Source organism: Furipterus horrens, unplaced genomic scaffold (assembly GCF_987537825.1).
Source record: "Furipterus horrens unplaced genomic scaffold, mFurHor1.1.pri manual_scaffold_4, whole genome shotgun sequence".
In the NCBI taxonomy this organism is placed as follows: domain Eukaryota; kingdom Metazoa; phylum Chordata; class Mammalia; order Chiroptera; family Furipteridae; genus Furipterus; species Furipterus horrens.
In genome coordinates this window covers 152915776-152939698 of record NW_028327174.1, presented here as the reverse complement: position 1 = coordinate 152939698, position 23923 = coordinate 152915776, and the positions used below count along the sequence as shown (strand labels likewise).

Here is a 23923-nt window from a genome sequence, read left to right as displayed (position 1 = left end):
AGATCTGTCACTTGTAAACCTTAGTCCAGGTGGATTCAATGATTTCAGAATGGGTTAAGAATGTCTCTCTCACCTCCAAAATGAAAGATAAAATTTCAAGGAAGTATTTAGCTAATCTCTATTATTAGTTAAGCATTGAAAAGTTAGATGCATAAAGGAGCATCGGATCAGTGTTACATTTTGGCACTGGGCTGTTTTTATAGATAATCACCTCTTCTGACCCCTTCTGTTATGTTTCATAGCATCTTTGTCACATTTTCTCATATTCTCTACCCTCATCTATGCTCTTTTTTTGTTTTGTTTTGCTCTCATTCTGCAAATTGTGCATTTTTTTGCCATTCTGGTTTTTCTTAACCCCCAACCCCTCAGATAATTCCCTACGTGAGGACACATTAAGTGCCTAAGTTCACACCTGCTGACCAGATGTCTTCACTTTCTTAGATTCTTTTCATAGGCAGCTTTATTCCTTGTCTTTCTCCTCCTCCTCCCTCTGAGTTTCAGCTTTTTGCTATTTAACATTACTGGAAATAAATAAACAAATGGCCTAAATACATCTGCTATGTTGCTTTGATTTCCTCTTTATTATTACTATTTAACACACTCAGAGATGCTCTTTATACCAAATTCTTCCCATTTTTCTTCTGAACATCCTCTTTATGGTAAATTTTTCTTCTTTTCAAGTGCATGCTTTTGACTCTGCAGAAATTAACTTTCCTTTCTCCAAAACTGCAAACATTCATACTTTCTTGCTTGAAGTTATTTGGTTTCTATAAACTCCTGGCAATAGTCCTTTCAGGCTGTTTCGAAAATTGCTGTTCCAGTTTGCGGAGGCATAGACTTTTCCTTTTTCAAACACATGCTCCGTTGCCCAATTCTGGATTGGATTAACGTCAATTCAATAGTTATTCATTGTGTGTCTGTTCTGTACTAGGCCCCAAGTCCTGTTTCCAGACCCTGTGTTCTTAATGTTTTTCCAAACTGCGCCATTAACCTTTTCAGTCTTCCTCCCTCTGTAGCAAAGCTTCATTCATTTCGCCACCATTCCCTTCCGGCATTTGCCCATTACTGCTCTACCCTGTATGTTTCTCTTTTCCCAACTGCCATGGAACTTTCTGGTTTCAACTTTTAAACTTCCCATAGTTCCTTTCCCTCTGATGACAAGAAAATTACCAAAAAATAAGTCATCGCAGACATTTCAAATAGTCTTCCTTCAGACTTTGGACTAACCTCAACGTACAGCAGGTTTCAGGACTTACTTAAAAGGCATGGATGAATAGCTTATATTTGTAGACTTTGTGAACAGGATTTTATTTTTCCTTTCACATTCTTATGTGACATAAAAATTCAACTGTTTAATGTCTTAACTTTTGACTTACATATAGTTTTGATGTCCCCGCCTTTAAAATAGATGTAATATAATAATAATATATATAATGTAGATATAAAAATACATGACTCTTGAATGGGTAGTAGATGATTGAGCCCCAGTTTTGAAGACTAAAGTCTTAAAACTCCAAATACAAATATAAATATTGTTTCTTAAAGAGCCATCTGATGTGCTTTTCATGTTGCAGCCCATGGACGGTATGCACGACAAGGGGATTGTGGAAGACATCCACTGTGCGACAATGAAGGGCACCGGTATGCGGCCACCTCACCCAGGAATGGGCCCTCCCCAGAGTCCGATGGATCAGCACAGCCAAGGTCTGTAGTGCTACATACTGATGTCGGCTTCATACTGTGGCATCTTCTGTATTAGTCATTTTAACTATGACTTCCAAAGAACATATCTAAGGAGGACTGAATCCAGCAGGTTTCTTTTTCCTATAGAAATCTCCCCCAGCCCCCACCAACACAACGTTATGATTTATATGTTCAGCTTTATTGACAAAATCCTAGTAATTTTACTAGCCTCCACAAGTTAAAGCATTCAACAAAGTGCTTTATGTACTTTATTCAGAATCTTTATCACGACCTTGTATGGTAAGTTATATTATCCTGGTTTCACAGATGGGGAAGCTAAAGCTCAGAGAATTTCCTTTGTTTTCCCAACAACAGTGTAGCTGTAAGGGTGAGATAAGCCACCTGTGTCCCCTGGATTGCACGTTCCTGTATTGTATGTAAAATGGCTTTTTCTGGCAGTGGAGTTACCTGTCATTGCTGGTGGGTGGTTGTGTTAGCCTTCTAGGACCACTGTAACAAACTACCACAAACTAGGTGGCTTAAAACAATAGAAGATGATTCTCTCATGGTTCTAGAGGCTGCAAGTCTGAACTCAAGGTACCAGCAGGGTCATGTTCTCTGAAGGCTCTAGGGAAGAATGTTTTGCCTCTCCCTGGTTTCTGGTGATTGCCGGCCAGCGTCCTTGGGATTCCTTGGCTTGCAGATCTAGCATTGCTATCTCTGTCTTAGTTGCCACATGACATTTTTCCTGTGTCTTGTGTCTTCTTCCAGATTTTTCTCTTCTTGTAAAGATGATTAGATCCTACCAAAATGAACGAGGACCTCATCTTAATTTGATGATATCTGCAAAGACTCTTTCCAAATACTAGGGGTTAGGGCTTCAGCTTATCTTTGTAAGGGACACAATTTAACCCACTATAATGGCCAAATCAATATATGGTATATGCATATTGCTCTTCTCGTTGGTGCCTTCTCCCCTCTCTGTTGAAGGCATAGGAAAGCTATCTCAAGTCTTTTGAATACAATGTAACTTGTTTTCAGAAATCATTGTATGGTCATTTCAACATGCAAGGGGCATGGGTTAATCTAGCAGTAATTAACACTGATATGTTGATATTCTAATTCTAATTCAAAGTTTATGATTTATGCATTGCTTTGTATATTATTTTATAATTTAATATATGTGAGGTTTTTTTTCTCCATGTACCATTAGATAGACATCCATCCACCTGAGAGAAGATTTTTGAGTATGAGAATTTAGAAAAATTTAGTCAGTTTTAAATATATATATAAGTAAACAAATTGTGGTGGTATAGGAGTGTGTCTTCACTAATATGCAAACAGGTTTTTAAATATCCCAGAGTCTGATCTGAATTTTGATGACAGGTAGGCATAAGTGTTATAGATGACTCATTAAATCTTAACCATATTAGAAAAGTAGCCTGAAAAATGTCTTGGAACTTTTGCAGTCTAGGAAGAAAAACAATTGACCCATTCACAGTGTTAAGAATGAGTTAAGACAACACTTTTAGGTTTATCACTTAAATTCTAAGGAGTCAGATATGTTCACAGATCTAATATAGCTCTAATACTGGGAAGAGGTAAATGAGTTATATTCAGTGATTGTCCAAACCAGATGCTTGCTCTATCTGCTCCTGGATTTGCAGTACCTCTAGTAGTGGGGCCACTGGAAAACTCCAAAATGCATGAATTATAGTTGAGCATTTTTACTTTTATGTATCTTCAAATTTCTTTTATTGCTTGGTTCCTTTCTTCAACTTAATAATGAAGATATTTCTTGGACTCTCAAATACTTGGCATCAGTATCTAGCACATAACTGGATAGATAACTTAATAAATTTTGCTCAATTAAGTTGAGAAGTGAACCTATGCATTCAAAAGTTTGCAATTTTAAATTGCTCTTAGTTTTTGTATAATTTCAGTAAATGGTAATTACTTTGAAATGCAGAGTTCTGCATTAAATGGAATCACAATTATAATGTAATATTTTTCTCTAAAATAGCAAAGTGCATTGTAGGCTGGGGAATGAGTTATTTAAGAGTAGTTGTGACTAAGTAGTATTGGTATAATGCACTTATTTAATACAATGATTTAAAAATAATTTAGGCTTTGTAATAGCATATATCTTTAAAAACCCTATTGTAGAAAGCCATTTATAAAACACACAGGTACAAAGAGGTGTGGTATTGATCAAAAGCTGCTAGCTTTACCTACCTAGCAACCTATTAGGTTATTTTAAGGTATTGGTTGAGAAGCAAAACCATTTCCTTCTATAAATACTGAATTGTGTACCTTATGGTCCCAACGATAACATTGTTTATTTTTAGTCCACTGGGTGAAAAAAAGGGCTTCAAAGGCAAGTGTATAATTAGTGTTTGCATGTATGTGTATGTATGTGTGAAGAGAAAGTTAATATAAATTGGCACTTATAAGTTCAAGATTATTAAAAGGAGAGAGGTGATTGCTTCTCTCTGAGGCAAGGTGAAACTGGGGAGATAATGGCCCTTGAAGATGAAGAAAGAAAAACTGCTACTTTTTTGACTACTTTTGAATGAGCAAATCAAACCAGATTTCAAAAAGAGCAGATTCTGCATCGACATTATCATCCTCCAGACAAATGTATATTCACTCTCAGGCAATTTCTTCACTCTGTTTTCTCAACAAAAGATAATTACCAAAATCCGTTTCATTGTTTTATCATTTAGATTCTGTTTTTCCTGAAGTTTTATTGAATGCCAGTCATTAGAACAAAAAATCTCTCTCTCTTGAGCTGAAACAGTTGTGTTTTTAATATCCTACCATAATAGAATGATTCTGTTCACATCCCCTATAAATTCTAAGAAATGACTTCCCCCACCTTTAGTTTCTTCTTATTAAATTTGAGGTGAAATTTTGTTTATTGATTAAATCTGGGAACTGATTTTTAATTCACTCTCAGTTTATTGTTTAGCCAATTTGAAGTAAAATTAATTGTGCATAATGTAACTGTCTCACCTTCATACCTTTGCCTTGCCCACAGTTCATAGTTTACAAGAGATCTGATGAACAGTGTTATGCAGTTGAGTTTAGACTGAATTGGCAATGTTTTGGTTCATTGTATTAGGCATCCTGTGATTTATCATGGGTAAACTATAATTGATAACCTTAGGAATTAGGAGAGACCAGAAAGCAGGAGCCATATGACCCATTTTAATGCCTAGTTATCCCTTCTGCTGTGAAAATATCATTGGCTTTGGTAGGAAGTTTTTCTCCCTGCAATAGGTGCAGGGTTGGCCAAAAAGGCACCAGGAAGGTGCTTTCATAATGAGCAAACTGCCATTCTGCATCAGCATTACAATTAAAGAGCCAATGTAAGCCTCATTAAAAAGGAAGAATGGTAATGACATGATGAAATTAAGTGTATGTTACTGATAATCCCTAAGTGTTTATTGTTATAAATAACACTATACTGGGATTACATTTCTGCTAGTCTAGCAGGCTGATTTCAGGGGCATTTCCTGGCTAACTTATATGACCAACTAGAACCCTAATTGCTGCATGATTTTTGCGCTCTGTTTTGGAGTATGGATTTGGGGAATGAAGGTAGTTCTTCCCTTTCTCTTCAGGACAAGATTTCTCTGAAAGGAGCACTACTTGTCACCAATTGCTCAAACAAAACCTACTCTTGTTTTAAGGGATCAAGCTAAATTTGTTTCCCTTTCCAAATGGCAATAGTCTTCCTATAGTCGTATGGATGGTGATGGTGAGTCCCCAGTCTGTGGCAGTCCCATAGTCTCAGGTCTCTGTGATTCCACATAGGTGCACAAAGCTGCTTCAGCTCAAACTTGACATAGTTCAAACACACAGCACATGTCTAGCAAACACCTATGTGATGACCTTTGTGACAATTATGACGCAAGGACATTTATTAAAGGGCAAACACCTTTAATATTTTATGACTTTATTAATTAGCACTTAGTGTCAATTCAAGGCAGCCTTTCAGATTGCAGTAGGCCACTGTGTTCTGTCAATCATCTGGGCTCCCCCTCCAACAATACTCAGTCATACGTTTCTCTAGGAATTCTTGGGCTGAGCTATATGGTTCAATTCCTGAAATAAGTTCCTTGCAATTTTTGTTCATTTTGACTTTTCTTCCTCAAGAAAAGTATTCTTAAATTTCCCATTTAGATCTCTTATAACCCAAACTATTTATTCTCGTTTTTTATGTATTGTAATCTTCTAGAAGATTTTTGAAACTTTTAAGTCTTTAAAACATTCATATTTATATAAAACCAATTAATATTAGGCCACAGAAAAAGCATACACATTGGAATGAGACAAACCTTAGTTTGGATCGTGGAGCTGACAAAATCTAATGGGGTGTCCTTGGGTGACTTGCTCACTGTCTGAGCCTCAGTTTCCTCATTTAAAAAAATGAGGTGACAGTATATATAAATACCTTCTGAGATGTTGTTAGGATTAAAGAAAAAATGCATGCTCCATCCCTATCCCTTTATTTATTACCATTTCTGTGCTCCAGCCAGCCTGGTATCTGGCCTAATGTGTCCACCTTGGCCACATATGGAAAAGTCCCTGGGGACTAGTTTATCCCCAGAGTCATAACCAGTGACATAAGCAGTGACAGATGATCCTTAGATAACAAATAACCTAGCTCCTTACCCCTTCCCTGGAATAATTTGCAGACAAGTTATTTACTTCGTATCTCAGAGCTTCTGCATGAGATTAACCTTCAGGCACCCACTGCAGCAGCTGGCTCAATTGCACACCCCTTCTTGGCTGCCTTCCCTTCCTTAGATCACCTTTCCATCCCCTGCCAGTGTCCTTGCACCTAACATGTAGATCACCTGCACACCATCCTTCCATCACGCTCTGTTTCCAGGGAGAACTCAACTAAGAGATTATGTGTAGTGCCTTACATAGTGCCCACAGCAGTGGAGACCCTCAATAATTGCAAATTATTCAAAATGTGCATAAAAATAAACCAAGTGATATTCATTATTGCCATAAGAGACTCTTCACTTCTCATTGTGATACAGTAGACATCTTCAGGTTTTATTCTCCAGCTTGGAGCTCCTTTTAGTATATAATACTACTCCCTGGTGCCTTTCCTTTAGGTGGACAGCCACCACTAACAAATTACCTGCTACGACACATGTGGCTGTTGATCACTTGAAATGTGGCTAGTCTGAATGAGATGTGTAACTTAGTATGAAAAAAGCAATGTAAAATACCTGTTTAGTAATTTTCACATTCTGAAATGATCTTTTGGGGCTGTTGATGTAAATGAAATATACTATTAACATTAGTTTTGTCCATTTCTTTTACTTTTCAATGTAATTACAAGAAAATGTTAAATTATATATATTTGATATATGAAAATTTTAAATCATATATATTCGATATAGAAATTTTAAGCTATATATAATTATGTAATGACTAAATTATATGTACTTCAGTTTTCTATCAGTGCTGCTGTAGAAAAGCATCCACATATTCAGGAATGGCTCTCTTTCAGGGTCATCAGGGTCAGTCTGATTTCCATCTGTTTTCTTCTAGGTTACATGTCACCGCACCCATCGCCGCTGGGAGCCGCGGAGCATATCTCCAGCCCTATATCGTCAGGAGGCGGCCCAACCCCACCCCAGATGGCGCCGAACCAGCCAGGGCCCCTCATTCCTGGCGATCCACAGGCGATGAACCAGCCCAACAGAGGTCCCTCGCCTTTTAGTCCTGTCCAGCTGCATCAGCTGCGAGCTCAGATTTTAGCTTACAAAATGCTGGCCCGTGGCCAGCACCTCCCTGAAACACTGCAGCTTGCAGTCCAGGGGAAAAGGACGTTGCCTGGCATGCAGCAGCCGCAGCAGCCACCACCCCAGCAGCCACCACCCCAGCCGCAGCCGCAGCAGCAGCAGCAGGCCCTTGTTAACTTCAATAGACCATCTGGTAGGTTCATGTGCAACCAAATGAATCATGTGATGGTCCAACTCGGATGAGAAAGACTGCTCATGGCACAGAAGCGCTGGGTTGGTATGAGCCCAGGGCTATCTCAGCCTATTGTTATACCTAGCCGGCTGGCTCCCTTGTCTTGCTTCACTTAGTTGGCCAAGATTCTTGGTCCTTTTTTTTTTTTTTTAATGTTAGAGCCCTGGAGCAGTGCTTCTTAACCTTTGGGGACTCTGGTGCAAGCTGTAGACCTAGGATAAAAAACACTATCCCCATGGTTTCACATTCTCTTTGAAGAGGTTCAAGGATTTCAGGAAGCCTATCCACATACCCCAGGTTAAAAACCCTGCACCTAGTGCGTACCACCACCAATATGCGCTCCTCGAACCCGCTCTCTTTGATCTTTTTTATGTCTACTGATTTATTTATTTCTACCCTTTTTGTTATGAAAAGCATTTGGAGAGTCCTCCCAGGAACATACCTGCAGTGAAACAATTGTCAAGTAGAAATATGAGAAACAAAGGGAAGTAGAAGTTGAGGCCAAGCCTGTGGGGTCTGAAAGAATTACGGTTCCCACAGCTGAGCACCCAAGATGACTGGAGTTTCCTGCCAGTCAGGAACAGAGCGGGGGTCAGGCCCCTCATTCTCACCGTTAAGAAGGAAGTTGCTTACCAGTTCACAGAGGACAGAGGCCCATTTCTAGCATGAGAGTGTAAAGTAGATTTTCCAGGTAGAATTTTTTTTTTTTTAAATTATTGGAAAAGGCACTACATGATAGAGGCATCGATGACATTTGTCCATCATAAATAGAGTAACAGAATCCACATGGCCTATTTCCTACACACCCTGGCACCAAATCTGAGGCTATGACATTATGTCATAGATAGAGATGAAATAGTCCTTTTGTGCCCTTCTGGTGGTCTGGCTTCATCCCACTGGTAGAATTCAGAGATACGGAGGGATGTAGGATGACTTTCCATGAATGTTGTTTTCTCTGGGAGAGTTAAAGGATGAAGTTCCAGTTATCTGGATTCTTCTACATAACTTTACGTCCTAATAAACACCATCCTGTGTGTTTTTGGGATCATTTCCAGAAGAGTGGGCTTCATTTTTTTAACCCAGCTTAATGCCTGTATCTTCCCTCAACCAGACCCCTGTCATTTGAGGTATTCATTTTATTATTCTCTGCTCATGTCTTTTATATTTCCAGGAGTCAGGCTTCATTAGGAATGAAAATATTTGGGCAGATAGTGTTTTATACCAGAATGGGCAAGGGGACCGTGGATAAAGGAGGAAAGAAGATACCTTCTTCAAATAGAGCAGACTCATTCCTGCCCCCGGGAAGGAGGCTGCATCTGACAGCATTGCTGAACTTTTCCCCAAATCTCAGGTTTCATAGGGAGATGACAGATAACCTTACTTGACAAAGGCTTTTTTTTTTTTTTTGGATTGGCCTTTAGGACAAGTCAAAATAAGAGAAAACTTTTTTAAAAGTTAATATTACCTTTTATTAACTGTTACTGTTTATTTTCCTCTCCCCTCTTTTTTAAATAGAAAGGTATAATTGTTTATAAATATCTCTACTAATAATTCAGAAAAAATAAGTTTAAGTATGTCCACTTGTCTGGAGGTAGCTGTGATTTCATTTTTCTTTTGTCCCATTTTCTGTTCATGTGTGAAGAGAATCTTTGTGGCTGGGGTGGTCTGCCTCAAAACCAGCCCAGAGTTATAAATCACCAAAATGGACATCATCACAGCTACCACTGGAGAAGTACAGTGCGCCTGGAGGAATTGCACACCAAACAAATAATTCTTGGGTCCTGTTCTGTACTCCATTCAAATCAAACCTATCATTTTTCTTTTCATTTTGATTCATTTTTCCTTTTAGAGAGTTAAATTAAAAGAGGAACTGAAAAAAGGTTTGGGTTTTGAGGTGAGGCAGAAAGGACTTGGAGGTAAAAAGTGTAAGTTGTATTGCTGGGTTTCTTCAGTGCCCGTGCCCTCCCACTTAGCCCACTTGTCTTTTTTTTTTTTTTTTAGTTATCTAAAGTTTCTTGGTATGTTCAATTTAAGTATACTTGATTACATTTCTTTTTTTAACCCATGGAAACTACTTAAATCCTTATTTAATGCACAGAATTGTTATTTGCATAAATATCCTTATGTGCCAGAATGTAAATTGGGAACTGAACGCACGGAAATTCTATACACGTGACACTTAGGTGCTTTAATGAGTTTGTTTCCTTATTCCTCAAAATCAGGCCTGAGGTGCATCCAGTAAAAATGCCCCCCACCCCACCCCCTGTCCGTAGCTGCACTGAGATGCCCCTCAAGAGTGCCAGGGCCTACTTCTGCCTGAACTTCTGAGGTGGGGACTGAAGGGAAAGCAGAGGTGTTTTGTCCCTCTGACCATGAAACCTAAATTGTTTATGTTGGAGAGAGAGTGGGAGATAAGCTGAAGAATGTAACTTGCCTTCGCTCTGAAGATACCAGGGAGAGGTTTTATTTAGCAGACCACAAGTATCTGTTTAGAGATGATTTCTGTCCATAGCAAATCCAGTCAGGCAACTCAATTCTCTAAGCTGCCTGAGGGACAGGCATAAAACCTAATGAATAGGTAGTGACATTCTGGGCATTCTGTGCGTGTCTAATTGTGGCAAGCTGTGTTCAGTTCCCCAGCCTCTGTAAATAGAAATTTTTTATATAATCTGTTGGATGGAGTAGAAAGTGGACCCACGCAGTAAATGAACTTGCAGTGCTTAGTGAGGAAAGGAGTTTGCTTGTAAGTGACTCTCATAGCAGATTCCCAGGAAGCACACAGCAGGCTAACTTATCCGAGTATTTGTGCGAGTTGTTATTAAACTGTAGAAACATTCTGAAGTTTGCCATGGAAAAGAATACTTCCAAAGTTGCCAGCTAATACAACACTGAATTTCCTAAAAACCTTTCTTTTGCCGTGGAATCTGTAAAGCTTAGTAATTCAATTAGGCTTCTCTATCTTTGTGTCCTTAGTGGCAGTAAAAGTGACAGGAGCTGAGGGTTGAGTACATAGTCACATCGTCTCTTTGAACCCTCACTGCTACCCTCGGAGGTGGGTACTGTTATTATTGTTATTCTACAGATGAGGAAACTGAGGCACAAGGGGTTGAGGAACTTGCTCAGCTCAGGTTCGCACAACCAGCAGGTGATAGAGCTAAGGTGAAACTTACCATTCTTTTGGTACAGGGTACTTTACGTGAACCTGCTTCATAGCAAGTTGTACTATTTTTTCAATTGGAGATTTGGATATGTGAGTCCATGTTTGGGTCTCTCTCTGCTTCTCAATTTCAAGGATCAACCAACCAGATAAGAATATCTAGTCATAGGCTAAAAATGACTAGATTTGGAACCAGGGGTGTCAGATGTGATCTGGATGCCTTTTTTTTTTTTAAATAAAATGAAGTATACTCACCTGACTGTACTTCAAGGAGTCATCATAGGCTTCTGCAAAGGTATTTGCAGGCCATAATGCTAAAGGAAAAAATGCCCAGAATAATAGAAACTGGTAACACTATTGCACTGTTACAGCTTCTGTTGATGAATTATTTAAACTTTCAAAAGATAAAAAACAACTTAAGAACTAAATTTAAGGTAATTATTATAATATTGTCAGTAAGACCCAAATTATTTTTATTAAAGGTGGTGGTTTTATCTTTATTATTTAGGATGCTATACCAAGTCTTCAAATATATATATAATTCTGCCAGTTTCTTGAGCTTATTAAGGAGATTCATAGAATCACAGAGAATTAAACTAAATGTTAGAAATCTCTGTCTCCTCTATTTTGGCTGGATCACACCTAAAGCACTACAAATGAAAAATCTATCCTGTTTCAAAAGACCTCTAGGGGAAAAAAAATATTCCAAAACATCCTTCTATAACTCATTCTAAGGCTTAACAACCCTGAGATTTAATGTTTAGAAATTGATTTTGTATATATGGATGAAAGATACTCTTAAGTATAAAATATTATGAAAAGTTGTGCATTATGTAAAAGACCTCTCATTCAGAAAAAAAGAAAGTACTTAGCTGAAAAGAATCTCTTTATTATGATAGTACACTTACAATGCTTAAAATAAAAAATGAAAATAACTGTATTTTTCCCTCAAGAAATTTTGTCAACCCCAGAACCAGGGCTACAGGTTACCTCAAGAAATCTTACGTAGCTCTGTATCTTTTGTAAAGTTTTGCCTAATTTCAAAAGAAGAGGGAGAAAAGAACAATAACACCTCACACACGCACACTGTAGTTTTTTCTAAGCAATTTGTTCTAATTCTTCACATTCCTCCTGTCAAAATGTTTGCTTATAGCTACCTGTGCATTGTCATTTAAGCCCACTTCTAAATGGTGTTTGCTGGAAATTGAATAAATGTGTTTAATTTTCCATAATGTATGTCTTTGTATGGTTAATTATTAAGTCGTCCTGAAATATATAGACTACTATTTTGTTACCATTTAATTATTTTGATTTTTCTTGGAAAAGATATAGAAAATATGCGAAAGAATGCCTGTGAGAGGTTTTAACATCTGCTTGCTGAGATTTTCTTTTTTTAAATTTACTAAGTTGTCCGGTGGCATCACTAATTTTATTTATAATTTTGAAGTAAGTAAAGGTTCACTTAGGAGGAGAGATGGAATGCTTCCTGTCTTAGGTCCCTACTTACCAATCAACCCAAACTCCTTAAGTTTAACATGGACAATTGCTTTAAATTAACTTAAGTATGTTTTGATAAGCCTGATGATTGCATATCCCTTTATTCTAATAGCATGAGAATAAACATGCTCTTTTTAATATTAATAATTGCTAGTTTTCATTGGGTGGAATGAGCAGATATTTTCCCCCTCACTGAATGGTTTTAGAAATCTTTCCTAATATACAGTAAAAAATTGAAGTTCTGAGATGCAACGATTTGGCGTGAAATATACTTCATAAGTGATTAAGGAAAATGTGTGCCCCCCTGAGTTCACATCAGAGGACAGGCAACTCCCGGCTGCCTTTGTAAAGCCTGGTTCCAACAGCAGGGCTCCTCCAGGAGGGAGCTCAGGTCGACCCAGAAGGGCTTGCTTGCTGTTCACAAGAAGTGATTTTAGGGCCACACCCAGGTGGCATGTGACTGTCAGGTTATTCCCTTACTTTTTTGAACTCGGAATGCACCTGTAATTCTTTTTTAAAAATCTGTAGACCTACATTAAAATATGGCAGTCTATTCCTTAATCAGTTTATTACCTAAGTCATTTTGGGGGCCATTTTCAGCAATGTTTATTAGTGAATGCCATTTTCCTATGGAGAAAGATGCCGGATCTTTTTCTTTTCCCTCCTCCCACTCTTTCTTCACCACCCCTTCTGACTTTTTCATTTTTCTTCCTCCTTTTTTCTTCTCTTGAGATATTTACCTGGTTCCATCACTGGGCCCCAGGGGGAGAGTGGGCAGACCTGGTGTGGCCGCAGGTCGATGACCCGCCCACGCTGCTCATGTCGCTCTTGTCCCACAGGCCCCGGGCCAGAGCTGAGCGGCCCGAGCACCCCGCAGAAGCTGCCAGTGCCCGCGCCCAGCGGCCGGCCCTCACCCGTGCCCCCCACAGCAGCGCAGCCACCCGCGGCCGCCGTGCCTGGGCCCTCGGTGCCGCAGCCCGCCCCGGGGCAGCCCTCGCCCATCCTGCAGCTGCAGCAGAAGCAGAGCCGGATCAGCCCCATTCAGAAACCTCAAGGCCTGGACCCTGTGGAGATTCTGCAGGAGCGGGAATATAGGTAATGCACCCCGCCCCGGGACCCGGACGCTGCTGTCTTCTTGCAAGGACCACCGAGCCTGGGGGGTGGGTGCCGTGTCTGCTACTGTTGTGGTCCTTTCTTTCTATGGGACAAGGGCGAGGCCTAAGGGAAACTGAAGAGGCCAAAGCTCATGCTATGAGAATGATTTCAGGACAAAGTCACAGAGAAGTTTGTTTCCTATTGAGGCTGGGGAAGTGGTGGGGAGGGGAACTCTCTGATGCTCTGGGTCGGCAGGACTGTGATTTTCACTCATTTAATCAGGAAACTTCTATCAACTTCTCTGGCGTGCCCGGCACTATGTTAGGCACAAGCCCAGCCTGGGGTTCCTGTGTACCCCAGAGAGTGGTCATGTCCCATGTAGATGATGCAGTGCCTGGTCTAGTTTGTCAGCTTATCCTTGGATGGTGACTGCAAGCTGGTCAGGTGTTGAGTGTTTTGTGTTGGCCTGACCTTCGGGTTAATGACACATCTAATGATACTAAACACACTTTATAGCTTGGTATAATATATATTTTGTTTAAATCCATGCATTTTTTGGTCTATGGTTTGGTCCAACTTTAAGAGGAAGCCCTCTGTAAGTGTCTTCATATTTAAACTCTTCCTCCAGAAACTTAATGGTCACATTTATCTAAATCAGGGGTTGGCAAACCTTTTCTGTAAAGGTCTAGGTAATAAATATTTTACGCTTTTCAGGGCCATTTGGTCTCTTTCACAACTACTCAGCTCTGCTCTGAGTGAGAAAGCAGCCATAGACAATAATGGGCTCACTGTGTTCCAATAAAACTTTATTTACAAAAACAAGCTCTGGGCAGGATTTGGCCCAGAGGGTGTGGTTAGCAGAACCCTGATGTAAATAGTTAATGTTAACCGAAAAGGGAGTCCAATAAGTATTGAGTCAAGATTAAAACAAAGCTAAGATCGTGGTTTCTGGAATTAGACAGAAAGCATGCTCTGTTACTTACTAGCTGTGATGCCTTGGTAAAGTATTGTCTCTTTTCCGTGACTTGGTTTTCTCATTTGTTAAAATAGGGTATTAGAGTATTTCTTGCGGGGAGAGATAAAATGACACAAAGGCTTTTAATACGTATTAGCAATTATTATTATTTCACAATTATGACTTACTTTCAAAGAAAATTAGAGTTTAAAAATTATAAAGAATGTTAGTACACAATGTGTAGGCTCCTTTATGAAGAGTATAACTGTAGTCTCATTACTATTGCTAATCCCTACTTAAGAGCTTTTCTGTTGCTGTTTCCTGCATTTCATGTATCCCTGGAGAGCTAGATACTCATCATCAATTGATATTTCAATGTCGATAGGTAGGTTATATTGGGTGAATAATTGCTATATGCTATAAAGTTTTATATTAGCAAATCTTTCATGGACAGAGAACTGTATTTATATGCAGTCCTTTCTCTATGTTGCTATAAAAAGTTAAAAGTATTTTTTAAAAAGACAGTAAATGGGATAGAGAGTATTGTTTAGTTACTCTAAAATTCTGATTTCCTACAAGTGAACTTTTTTTTCATATGCTGGAAGGTACAAAACTACCAGTATATTTGTTAAGTCATGTGGATTACCCTCATAACATCATAGAACTCTTTGTACCAGGAAATCAAACCCACAGTACCTTGGTCTATGAGATGGTGCTCCAACCAACTGAGCCACACTGGCCAGGGCAGAATCTTATATTTTTTTTAGTGTTAAGTCCCTTGGCTGCTTCTCCTTGTTCATCATAAAACCAAGGTTTTGACAATTGACCTTCTTTATTTAATAATAGCATAAATATGTTTATGCATATGAATATGTTGCCTCAGATCTGTATAAAGTCTGCAGTTAAAAACACTGTTACCCATTTGAATTGGATCCTTTCTCTTACAATGAAACTTTGTTGCTTTTTTTTGTGTGTGTGGGAGTCTCAGAGCAATGCTCCCAGGTCTCTTTGTGTGGGTGTGTCTTGCCTTCTTGGTACACTTTCTTTACCCCATCCATTTACCTAACTTCAGTTCCTCCATTTAGAGTTAGATGTTTTGGGCAAAAGTCCTCCAGGCATTGTCACATCAGCATGTAAACTAACCCATGAATGTTTACTTGGCAGATGTATTTCACCTTTGAAGAAAGAGCCCTCTCTAGTATCAAGTCAGAATTTAGTTTGAAAACAGTAGCGCATCCTTCTTGCTTCAGTAAGCAAACATAGTCTGGATGTTTTTTTGTTTTTTGTTCTTTTGTTTTGTCCTGCCCTGGTATCCATTCCTTCTCAAAAATTACCAAGGGCCACTTTATCAGCAGAGTTACAAAAGGTCAGTCTCCCTCTCTCTTTTTTTAAAAGTGTCACTCAACTCCTTGAAGGAACAAAATGTACCAGTGTCATTTTCTGTTCAAATAACTCTCCTGCAAGAATCATAAACTTCTCCTCTGGACCTGAACAAATATCTGTTGCCTTTAATGGAACTCTTTTTCTTGCCAGAACAGTCACCCCTCTTGATTTACTGCTCAATCTGTATGAAAAACTTGAGTGACCTAATTCTGCTTCAATTTTCTGTGCTCGTGAGGACACTAAATGAGCCTCCTGCAGTCACACAGTATTACATCTGTTGTTGTTTCTTGGAAGTTTAGAATCCTGAATCTCTTTATCGGACTACCTGCTGAATCCCATTGATAGGAAAATGAAATTGTCTGGAGAGAAGCATTATTTAAAATGAAGATTTCTATTAACAACCACCACCACAAAAAGATAATATTTTCTGTGTTAAAGAAGCCCTGCCTGTACCCTTGTTCCCATCCCCACCCCTCTATGTGCTGAATTGAATGCATATAATTTTACTATGGAAACTACCCTTTCTCTTCTCCTATAGTTTGCACATCTGTACTTTGTACTTCTTGTCTCCCTTTCATAAAAGAGAGATTCTGTTGTTCTGGGGAATCTGAGATTCACTGACAAATTACTAGGTCCCTTGGAGAAGCAGTCATTTCAGGAGGAAGTACCCCACCCCCAGCTCCTCACCCACCCCAATGCCCCAGTCACCCAAGGTTGCATCCACCCCCAGTCCCCACCCTCCCTTCTTGCCCTCTCCATTGCCCAACTCCCACCCGCCCAGGTCAGTGTGTTTAATCTCTATACTGTCAGTCCAGCTCTCCTAAGATTATTTATTTAGTCCTTTAGAAGATTAAGGAAAAATCAGCTATTCCTTTAATTTAGCACCTGACCTACTTTGTCAAAGAAAGTAAACCAGAATTCCAAGGGATAATTTGGGTTCTGGAATTTTCAAATAAAAAAGGTCTGCAACCACTCTAGGACCAAGGAAATAGAATAACCCTGTCATTGGCCCTCATCTTGCCCCACTATAATATTTAATTTTCCCGGTATAATGACCTTATTCCACAAAAGTGAAATTGTTTCAGTTAAGTTTCTTTCCTTTAAATTACATATTTGAAAAAACCCTTAATAGATTTTTCTCTTAATGTCTTAATTGTTAAGATGTATCATTTGTTGCTGTATTGGAGATTTGGGGCTATGTGGGTATTTAAGAAATTGAACTGGATAAACAAAGTAGATGTTTGTTTCAGACATTGAAAATTAAAACAAAAGACAAGATAATAATCTCATGAATGTCAATACTAAAAAGAATTTAGAAGAAGTTGTGAGAGTTTAAGTAATTTGACCAAAAAGAGAAATATGATCAAAGTTTATTATTGTTGTTTGAACTAACACATTTTTAGTCTGTTGCATGGTTAAACCATTTAATAGTGCAATTTTGTTGATATGCATAGTTGAAATGATAACATGATAACCATGAGAATACTATAATAACACATTATGATGATAAACCATTCCATAAATCGGAATTAAAAACATGCATACCAAATAAAGTAGGAATCTGTCATAATATCATTTTAAGTGAAATCAATGAAAAACAATGCACTTCTTTTACTATCATTTTAAAAATTTTGAAAACCAGGACATTTTATTTCTCTACCAAACCAAGCACCTGTAAGTTTTTAAAAAATAATCATTTTGATATTTGGACTATATGAAATCTTAAGATGTTTTTCAGCATCTAAATCACAGGTTTTACTTTTTCATATTTATATATATATTACATCATTATAAAGGTTGACAAAACCATAACACTAAGTTTCAACAGAATCTTTATCAACATTTATAGTTGAGATCCAGTAATGTTCTGTTACAAAGTATATTTTCATTATCCTGTAGTGGTTTTGGTGTCAGGCAGAGGAGGTTCAATCTAGAGTCCCTCCTTTACTAGCTCTGTGAAGTTGACATATTTCTTGATATCGCCAGGCTTGTCTTTTCTCATCAGTATTGTAGCACCATTATAACTTGTAGGGGTGAGAGAGAGAGAGAGAGAGAGAAAGAGAGAGAGAGAGAGAGAGAATTAAATAAAATGATGCATTAAATGTACTCAACTCAGTGCAGTTAAAATTAACTTAGTTTTTGTATTGCCTTTTTTATTACTATTTTTTCTTTGTTGAAATCTCTTCCAAGACAGTTTTGCCCCAAATATGGGGGGAGATAGTTCTAAAAATAGATTTAAATGGCCTGTACTTATTTGTAAAAAAGGATCCAGGTGAACTCTAAAACCAGGAGTTTATATGGGTAACATATAATGGTATCCCAAATGAATAAAGAAAGTGGATGTCTTTTATTTTCTATAATGAGCATCTACCTGCAGTTATATATTTGGTGGTGTCTACAATTAGAATGCCCAGCAATTCTTTCCTAGAAACTCTCAGTTTTTAAATACTGTTTTACTATGCTATTTGCTGCTGCCCCAAACCTGATTTTGAAAAATGCCTAATTTGCCTTTTCTTTTTTCTCCAGCAAGCTCAGAGGAAGTGGCTGTGGTTGGCAGGGCTCTCTCTCTGAATGTTTTGGGTTGGCTGATTTCTGTGGCCTCAGCACCTAAAACTGCTCTCGTTCACTCAGCTTTCAAGGCTGTCGTCATCAGCATCTTGGCAAGGAGGGCACATGGCCTCGTTGCCTTAGGACACAACCAGAACTTAGAAAGAAAACTGTTGTTTCAGCCCTGCACTATGGCTGGCTGGGCATTTGGGAGCAAGTCAGATTTTCCTGCCTCTCATTTTCTCTCTGTTCAGAGCGATCAATGGTACTTGACTTTCCTCTTACATGTATCATGAGCCCTCTTTCCTGGATGTTAGAGAAAGGTTATGTACAAGACCAGAGTGTTAGGCAACATATAGCACCTGTCTGCATTAATGCAAGGGTCGCTTTTCTCTGTTTAACATCAGAAAATCTAGTTGAGTGTAAGAAATCAACCATGAGTGTCTGGAATAGGTTTTGCCATGAACTTGACCCTAATGTTATTGTTTATCATTTAAGACTAAACTGTAATGTGTATTTCCCCCTCTCTCGCTCCTATTTTATCATCTCCTTTAGACTTCAGGCTCGCATAGCTCACAGGATACAAGAACTGGAAAATCTGCCTGGCTCTTTGCCGCCAGATTTACGAACCAAAGCAACTGTGGAACTTAAAGCACTTCGGTTACTCAATTTCCAGCGTCAGGTAATACCTTTGCCCTAGCAAATGTGAGGTGTAGGAAGTAGATGTAATTGTTTGGATCAGTGTGTTTCCTTAAGTCTGTTCAATATTGTTATGAAGATATAAACTTAGTAAGATATTGTATCTTTCAGACCAGCAGCAGAGAGCTAAAAGTAATGAAGATTAAGTGCTTATTATTCCCTTCTGTATATCAGAGACATTTTTTTCTTCTGCACTGTGGTTTACAAAGTCAGAGTTATGGCGGTTTGTTACTGTGGGTGAAATCTTCAGAACAAATGAGATAGCTCATGTTTGCCTTTACGACTCTGAAGAAAAACAGTCAGGTAGTAGATCAGAGCTTCTTTGTAAACACAAATGTATAATCCTAGCCATGACCATGAAAATATTTTAACAAAGGTGATAGCTACTCTACTAAATTAAGTTCATTATTTATAGAAACACATAAACCTGTGTTCTGTAACTGTTGATTATTCATCACAACACAAGTTTGGTGCATTTGAGCACATCAGACCTATGTATTATGTAAATCATTGAATTATTATCTGTTGTTTAGTAGTCACTTATTAATAAAAGCTGGCATAATGATCTGTTTTAGAATTGGTAAGTCAGTAAGAAACTAGTGGAATGAAGTGGAACTAATTTTCACTTTGATGAGTTTTGTCTTATGGACCCAAAAGGTGAAGGTCTCCTGGTCCACACGCTGCCTCATTTAGCCAATGGGAAAAGAAACACTTTGTCATCAGTCAGATGAGCTTGTTTGGTTAAGGTCTTGGGGAATGCAAAGTGAATTATTGATAAATTAAAGCAGTTTGGAAGTATTGAGTTGCATGACTTGATCTGTTGGAGGATGTGATTAAAATCACAAGGCCACCTCACTCGCTATTGTCATATGAACTTGGGAGTACATTTGCCTTATTGGTTATAATATCACAGGAGGGCCTCAGTATGTCCGGGTACTACTCAGCCATAGGTTTGTGAGAGTAGATTAGAGCTTAAATTTAAAGGAAGAAAGGAAAAAAGAAAGAATGGGTCTCTGAGTTCCATTTACATCCTTCTTATAGGGGACGTCATAAAATGCATTTATAAAGTATTTGATAAAAAAATTTTTTAAGAATATTACCCATAGCCTATATTTTTAGGAATAAAATTATATTCAAATTAACTTCACTGTGCTAAACTCTTATTAGTCTCTGATTTTTGCTTGATATTATTAGAAAAATCTATTATCTATGAAGTTTCCCAATGAAGTATTCTGTAATTGATGCTGATTTCAGATTTGATTGAATTATTATTTTAATATATATTTTCAATTTCCAGCCCCTGCCACAGTATAACATATAATATGGATAAGTTTTTGTATGTATGGTCATCTAAAAGAAGTTCATGATATTATACAAAGTTTGAATATCTTGCAAAATATCATTGTTAGAAGTGGGAGGAAGCCAAAACTAGTATTTTCTATTTTTTATATGAGACTATGAATTAACATTGTTTGAGTATCTGCTGTCATTATACATGAACAGGAAGTAATCCTTTTATTCTTTTTGCAGAACATCATTAAAGTTCATCTTTAAACACGAGGAGCATATTAGTATGGCATTTAAAACAAAGTAAAATGTTCTTAAATCTCATTAACTAATTAGTATCATTAGAATAATTAAATAGAATGAATGAATTTATTTGAAGGCCAGAACAATATCTACATTTTTTTTTTTTTACTGTTATAGTGCTATAATTGCTTTTATTCTGAATTATTGGGAAAGAAAAATTATACCATCTTTGAAAATACCACATAAATTTGGTGTCATTTAGTCCCTTCAGTTACTAAAAGGCCAACTGTGATTGAGAAACCTGTAGAGTCCCTCTTTTGCCCCATTAAATGTAAATGAGAGAAGTGCAAAGAGCAGGGTCTGGCCACTGTCTCGGGAGCCTCTCTGACTGCCTTTCTCTCTACAGCTGAGACAGGAGGTGGTGGCCTGCATGCGTCGTGACACGACCCTTGAGACAGCTCTCAACTCCAAAGCCTACAAGCGGAGCAAGCGCCAGACTCTGAGGGAGGCCCGCATGACGGAGAAACTGGAGAAGCAGCAGAAGATTGAGCAGGAGAGGAAGCGCCGGCAGAAGCACCAGGTACTTGAGCCTGGGCTGTGTGCTTCTCATTTGACAGACATGTCCAATTAAGGAAGAAGATGGAGCCAGAAAGGCTGGAAAATGTGCCATGGTGGGTGGTGGGGGCATCACGGAAAGAAAAGTTCCTTGGACCCTACCTAGGCTGACCATACCATTTTGTAGTCGAGGAAACTTACGCCAAGCCAGGGAATTGGGCTTTCTTAGTTCCTATCAGGTGTCATCTTCATAATCCTGTGGAGAGCTTCTGACTGGGTGGGATTCTGAGAGCAAAATCTGGGAGAACTTGGAAAAGGAAAGAAGAAAGCAAAAAGTTATTTTTATAACACATACAAATACGGTATCCAGGGATCTTCAAAGGGCCCAGTTGGAGGTTTTACTGTAGCAAATATTTTAAAATATTCCTTTCTAGGGGTTTGGGAATATTTTGATGTAGAATTTGATTTTGGGTCACAATCTTATAACTTGTTTGTGCTCAGTTTAGTGCCTAGCCTACTTCTGTTCTAAAAATGTTGGAGAGTATTACGCTTAGTGAAATAAGCCAGGCGGCGAAAGACAGTTACCATATGTTCTCATCTAATACAGGAACCTAATGAACAAAACTAACAAACAAGCAAAACAGAACCAGAGGCATGGAAACAAGGAGCAGACTGACAGTGACCAGAGGGGAGGGGGGAGGGGAAGAAGAGAGGACAGAAGGGGAAGGGTCTAGTCAAGGAACAGGTATAAATGACCCGTGGACACGGACAACAGGGCAGGGACTGACTGTGGGTGGCGGGTGGGGGGGTGGGCTGGGGAGGGGAGAGCAATAATGATTAATAGAACAATTAAAAAAATAAATAAAAATAAAAGTGCTGGGTTTAGTGTAATAGAACAACAATTAAAAAATAAATAAAAATTAAAAGTTGGATTTAGTGTAAATAAGAGTACACTTTCCCCCTCCTTTATTTAAAAATTGTATACAGATCAGATAGGGAGATTTTATCTCCCTATGAAATATTGAATCACAATTCTAAGATACTTAGAGCAGAAGAAATATTACTTATATAACATAATTCTCATTGGAAATACTTATCTCCCCAAGGTTTATTTGAGAACAATTGCCTTTCAATTTTATTATGGCCATTTTGCAGGTTTCCCTTCATTTCTTATCTTTCTGTTTTCATATGGCCCCACCCTCAAACCTCAGAGGCTTATCTTCCGGCAGGCCAGCACCAAAGCAAACCTTGAGGAGGGGTCATCGTACCCACTAGCCCACACCTCAGTTCTGGAGACCCACCAGGGCACCTTCCCAGAAGAGTCCCCAGTTGCTAATCTTTCATTGTTGTTAAAATATACACTGAATTTTCTTGAACTGCAGTGAAACCTCAGGGCATATGGAAATGAATTGTAAGTATACTTTTCTCTCCACCCCCGGGATTCTTTAGGAATACCTGAACAGTATTTTGCAACATGCAAAAGATTTTAAGGAGTATCATCGCTCTGTGGCTGGGAAGATCCAGAAGCTCTCCAAAGCAGTGGCAACTTGGCACGCCAACACTGAGAGGGAGCAGAAAAAGGAGACAGAGAGGATTGAAAAGGAGAGAATGCGCAGATTAATGGTAAGGAGCTGCATGCAGGCAAGAAAATGCTCCTTTTTCTCCCTTTATTGAGAATGTTAAATACGCCTTAGTAAAAGGAGAAAGTAAAAGCTGCTTATCAAGTATATGAATGCATTCCTTGAACTTCATGGGGACGGCGCTCACACATTCTCTCTTTCCTAGACAATGTGTGCTACACATCTGGGGGGCTACACCCGATCAGTATAATATTTCCATTTTCTAGATTGGCATTGCTGTTCAGATTATAGATTCTCACATAAAGGCAGGTGCTGTACCTCGCAGGGGTTTTGATGAGACTAATGGCATAGGTTATTTTAAACAAATTTCTTATTACAGTGTGTCATGAACTCTAAAGCGGTCTGTCTTTCTGAAGCTCTTTTTCTATGGCAAAATTTTTTCTCTAACAGTGTAAAAAGTGATTTTTAAGTTAGTTTCAAAATGCTGCTTTTTAGTTAATAGCTGGGATATTGTCAAAGGCAGGTCAGGGATCATTGTTTTTGCAATGTTTTTTAATGGATGTATAACACAGAAGGGATCGGTGTGTGTCACTAGCCGGTGTCTTGTTTGTTTTTGTTTATTGGGGTCTTTTGGAATCGGCCCTCATAGAACACCGTACATTTTACAAAAGTGTGTGTTATCTATAATGATAGGAGACCTGCAGTTTCTGTCAGGGACAGGATTCTTGAGTACTGCACAAAGAGAAAGTTTCCTCAGCCTGTAATTATGTCCCGGGAAAATCGCAAGTGACAGTGTCTTCCTTGCCGGTAATTGCGGTTTGCATTTTTATTCCATTAATTTTGGGGTCCCAAAGAGTAAACACCATATTTCCAAAGTCTCTGTGTCCCGGTGCGACTAAATCTTACCATCTTCTCCTGCCTGCCTCTCTTTTTTTGTTGGAGGAAAAAGGCTGCTCAAGAAATTTCCAGCCAGCTCGGGAGACCAGTTTATAGTAATTTGAGCAGTACGCAGTCAAATTTGTCTGATTTAACTGCAGTGAAACTATATTAGAACTTCAGTAACAGATTGATTTGACACTAATGATTAGGCATTTGCAAATCATTAATTTTTGCAATTAAATGACGGGATATACTGATAACAGAGAAACTAGAGTTCTTTATCACTCTTTCTTCAAGTGAGATCAACCATAACAAAAAGCAATTAGAGCTATAATAGCATTTGAGGTTCGTGCTCATCCA

The 23923-nt window shown here is 38.5% G+C and overlaps 1 protein-coding gene across 1 annotated transcript in view; it reads left to right on the top strand.

The window, feature by feature from the left end:
* SMARCA2 (SWI/SNF related BAF chromatin remodeling complex subunit ATPase 2) overlaps positions 1-23923 on the top strand; it is a 156642-nt gene that overhangs the window by 16429 nt on the left and 116290 nt on the right. Inside the window, exons 3-8 of the mRNA XM_090275209.1 lie at positions 1575-1704; positions 7261-7647; positions 13180-13435; positions 18876-19002; positions 20956-21129; positions 22554-22727. Of these exons, the coding sequence (XP_090131335.1) occupies positions 1575-1704; positions 7261-7647; positions 13180-13435; positions 18876-19002; positions 20956-21129; positions 22554-22727 (1248 nt within the window). The remainder of the gene's footprint in view (positions 1-1574; positions 1705-7260; positions 7648-13179; positions 13436-18875; positions 19003-20955; positions 21130-22553; positions 22728-23923) is intronic.